Raw genomic sequence first — 3,752 nt, 5'->3', positions numbered from 1 at the left:
AAAAAACCCCTTCCCCCAAGTGACCAAAACTGGTACTAAATAATAATATTTTGTTACATCTCTTTTATTAAGATTTAGCTAATGTTTTTCTTCAGTATTCAAATAGCTGTAAGCTGCAATTAGCAGTATTGAACTTTTATGATAATTTTGTTTATCTGTAGCCATGTTCTTGGAACAGAACTTTTAGGAAACTAGTTAGTCTATGTTTCTTAAGAAATGCTGTTTTCTTAAGAAATTCTGGGTATGCACTATCTAAGAGCACAAGGCTTCAATTAACATGTAAATAATTATTGCATCTCACAATCTAGTCTTAAATGGCAGGGCACTTTCTGTAGTGCATTCTGGCGTGGGACAGAGGTTGCAGTAAAAAAACTTGGGGAGGACGTAATTACTGATGAGGAGAAAGTGTGAGTTGCTCAAAAACCTTGAATCTTTTTTTCCCCTTCTTTCTTACTTTCACTGTAGCTAATATGCTTGGATTTTTACAGGAAGGCCTTTAGAGATGAGCTTGCACTATTCCTGAAGATCCGGCATCCAAATGTAGTTCAGTTTCTGGGTGCTGTGACACAGAGTAGCCCGATGATGATCGTGACAGAATATCTTCCCAAGGTCTTTTATCCTTCAATTGTTTGAAAAATGATTTCTTGAGCGGTTTTTGGTGTTGTTTGATGAAGGCTAAAACTTAGGTGGAATTAAATATACATTTAGTGATCTTACGTTCTGTATGTATTGGTCAGGGAGATCTCCGTGCATTCTTGGGAAGAAAAGGAGCTTTGAAACCTTCAACAGCTGTGAAATTTGCACTTGATATTGCCAGGTATTTGACACTCATGTGGCTTGATATTGGTTCTAGAGAGGGGGCTGGTACTCTGTGGTTTGATCTTGGATGGTGCTTATATGTTATTATTTCTAGTTATATGGACAAAGCATTCATAAACCTTAGGACATTTTCAAATTATGAGTTTTCTCAATATTTTGTCCTAATTTTCTTCTCTTATATATTTGCGTGAGCACTGAAAAGTTGTATACTTGTAAGGCTTTAACATTATCGTTGTCCAATACTTGCCATAGAAAAGTTAAGTTACCTGTTAAATGAATAATGATATCTCCATTCACTGTATTTGCCCTTTGGCCTGTTAAAAGTGTTACTTGTTACATTTTTATTTTTCCTTGAATATGCAGGGGAGTGGGTTATTTACATGAGAATAAGCCGTCACCAATCATTCACCGTGATCTAGAGCCTTCGTGAGTTTCTTTTTTCAATTATTTTCATCTTAACCTCTGTTCTTTTATGTGATGTCCATGTGTCTGGTTTAATAGTCTGATATAGTCTACACTTTTTATAATGTTGTTTATGAGTAAGCTAACAGTAACATATTGCGGGATGATTCGGGACACCTAAAAGTTGCAGACTTTGGGGTTAGCAAGTTGCTGGCAGTTAAAGAAGACAGACCTCTAACTTGCCAAGATACATCTTGTGGGTGCTGCTTTTCTTCAGAATTGATATTAGTGCACACTTGAACTATCTATATATGAAAAATGCTATATTTCTTATTCTTAGGACATAAGAAAATAATGCCATGCTTTATATTTTTTTGGTAAACATAGACATTCCCTTTCATGGACTCATTAGGAATTTGTTGATTTTGTTGGTAGGCCGCTACGTTGCTCCTGAAGTTTTCAAACAAGAAGAATATGACACCAAAGTAGATGTATTCTCATTTGCGTTAATCCTGCAAGAGGTATGTATTTTTAAATACTTTGTACTCAAACAAAAACTGTTCCTTGTGAAAGTTGAAAGTGTTGAATTGACCTCAAGTAATCATCTGCCTAAGTATCATTTTAAACTACATTGTTCTTCTCATAAATCAGCTTTGAAATCTTTCAAAATCATTTAGTTGGATAATTTCACTTCCTTCTAGTCAAATTCCTACAATTTCAACGAGTAATGTGGTAACTTGCAAGAAGTATTCTACTGTCGTGATATTTCTTATTTGTTATGCATTAGATGATTGAAGGTTGTCCACCATTTTCTGCAAAGAAAGAAGATGAAGTTCCTAAGGTGTATGCTGCCAAAGAGCGTCCACCTTTTCGAGCTCCAGCCAAGCGTTATGCCCATGGGATTAGAGAGTAAGTCTTCAATGTGTATTGATGATATTCTTTTCTGTTGCTAATAAATTAGTTTTTAAATCAGGTTCAAGAAATTTTTCCCAGACAAATTTGAAAATTGTTAAATATGTTGATGTATGTAACTTAATCTAACTATTGTTCACAGCCTATAATATGCTTTGTATATTACTAATCTTCAAAGTTTGCATGTTTCATGGTGTTATTTATATTTGCTGAAGTTTACAATGGAATTTGTTTATAGATTGATTGAAGATTGCTGGAATGAAAATCCAGCAAAGAGACCAACATTTAGACAAATAATACCAAGGCTGGAATCCATCTACAACACTATTGGTCAAAAAGGACGTTGGAAGGTATTTGTCACCTCGCGTTTCCTGTTTATCTACTAGTTTCTAGAAGTAAAAAAGATACCAAAAGAAACTAGTTTTTATTATTGGATTTTTTGACATCGTCTAATCCATGTAACCGAACAGACTGTAATTGGTAAAAATATAAGGCTCTAGTTCACCAATCGACTACATTGATATTGTCATTTGTAATGGTGACACTATTTCCAGGTTAAACCATTGAAATGCTTCCAGAATCTGGAGGCCTTGTTGAAGAGGGATCGTTCGAATTTTAGCAGTCGAGGCAGTTCATCGCGTTCAAGGTCCAGCCGGATATGAACAACACAGGTGCTGTGATGCAAATTACATTAGCTTAAAGATTAAGATAGCAAGCAGATTCATTTGGCTACTTCTTCTTATGTGTTCATTCCCAATTTGGCTATTATGTTTTCAGATTTTCCAAGATTCTTGATTAGTTCTTAAAGATTTATTTATTTCCAACTGCATTATTTGCGGCAATAGAATTGCATCTAAGATGTAACATAAGATTAGATGTGCTCCTTTGTAATGTACATTATGTATGTAATTTGTACCAAAACGGTTTTTTTTCTTTTAAATTTAGATTAAGAACTTTAACGAATTAAATTTGAAAAGTCTACTATTTTATAAAATTCAGCATCTATTCTTTTGTGTCTTTCCGGGTCAGATTTTATTTTTTTGAGTTATGATTATTTTTATTTTATTTGGGGTCGGATATAAGAGAATTTCAATAGGAATAACACTGAAGCCTGTTACGCATAAATGGGCTAAGGCCCGATGTAAAGTTTATATTTTGCAAAAATACTAGATGTCCAAATTTTGTATTCTGGAAAAAAAATCGTGCAAGATCTTCCCAATCCCAGGTGATGTGAATCTTTCATAACTGACTCTCCTAAATGATTTGCCTAGTTTGGGTTTTGTTATAAGATTAATATTTTTCTAAAAAGGTAATAATCAACCAAAAAAGTAGTGAAGTGAACGCGGATAGGATGGAATATGACTAAAATTTTTATTCGATGGAATATGACTAAAATTTTTATTCGATCCGCACTAAAATCATTGGATCGGATTGGATCTAATATCCACATTTTGTAAGTTTTGATCCTATCCGATCTTTGCAGATCGGATATTGGATATCGGATATATCCGCAAAATACAAAAAATATTTTTAAAAATTTATTTTTATTAAAAAATATCAATAAAATTCATTTTTTCAATTTTTTTAAATAGTTTATTCTTAAAATAATATTAAACTAA

General features: G+C 33.3%; 1 protein-coding gene across 1 annotated transcript in view; it reads left to right on the top strand.

Annotated features, from left to right (window-relative positions):
- The window catches only part of LOC107623365 (serine/threonine-protein kinase STY8), a 4,815-nt gene extending 1,695 nt beyond the window's left edge, over positions 1-3,120 (top strand). Inside the window, exons 4-12 of the mRNA XM_016325592.2 lie at positions 322-407; positions 489-609; positions 738-817; positions 1,183-1,245; positions 1,371-1,477; positions 1,657-1,742; positions 2,009-2,130; positions 2,372-2,483; positions 2,688-3,120. Coding sequence (XP_016181078.1) covers positions 322-407; positions 489-609; positions 738-817; positions 1,183-1,245; positions 1,371-1,477; positions 1,657-1,742; positions 2,009-2,130; positions 2,372-2,483; positions 2,688-2,795 — 885 coding nt within the window. The 3' untranslated portion in view covers positions 2,796-3,120. The remainder of the gene's footprint in view (positions 1-321; positions 408-488; positions 610-737; positions 818-1,182; positions 1,246-1,370; positions 1,478-1,656; positions 1,743-2,008; positions 2,131-2,371; positions 2,484-2,687) is intronic.

This window comes from Arachis ipaensis, chromosome B10 (assembly GCF_000816755.2).
Source record: "Arachis ipaensis cultivar K30076 chromosome B10, Araip1.1, whole genome shotgun sequence".
NCBI classification, from domain to species: Eukaryota; Viridiplantae; Streptophyta; class Magnoliopsida; order Fabales; family Fabaceae; genus Arachis; species Arachis ipaensis.
This window is presented reverse-complemented; position numbering and strand designations above follow the sequence as displayed.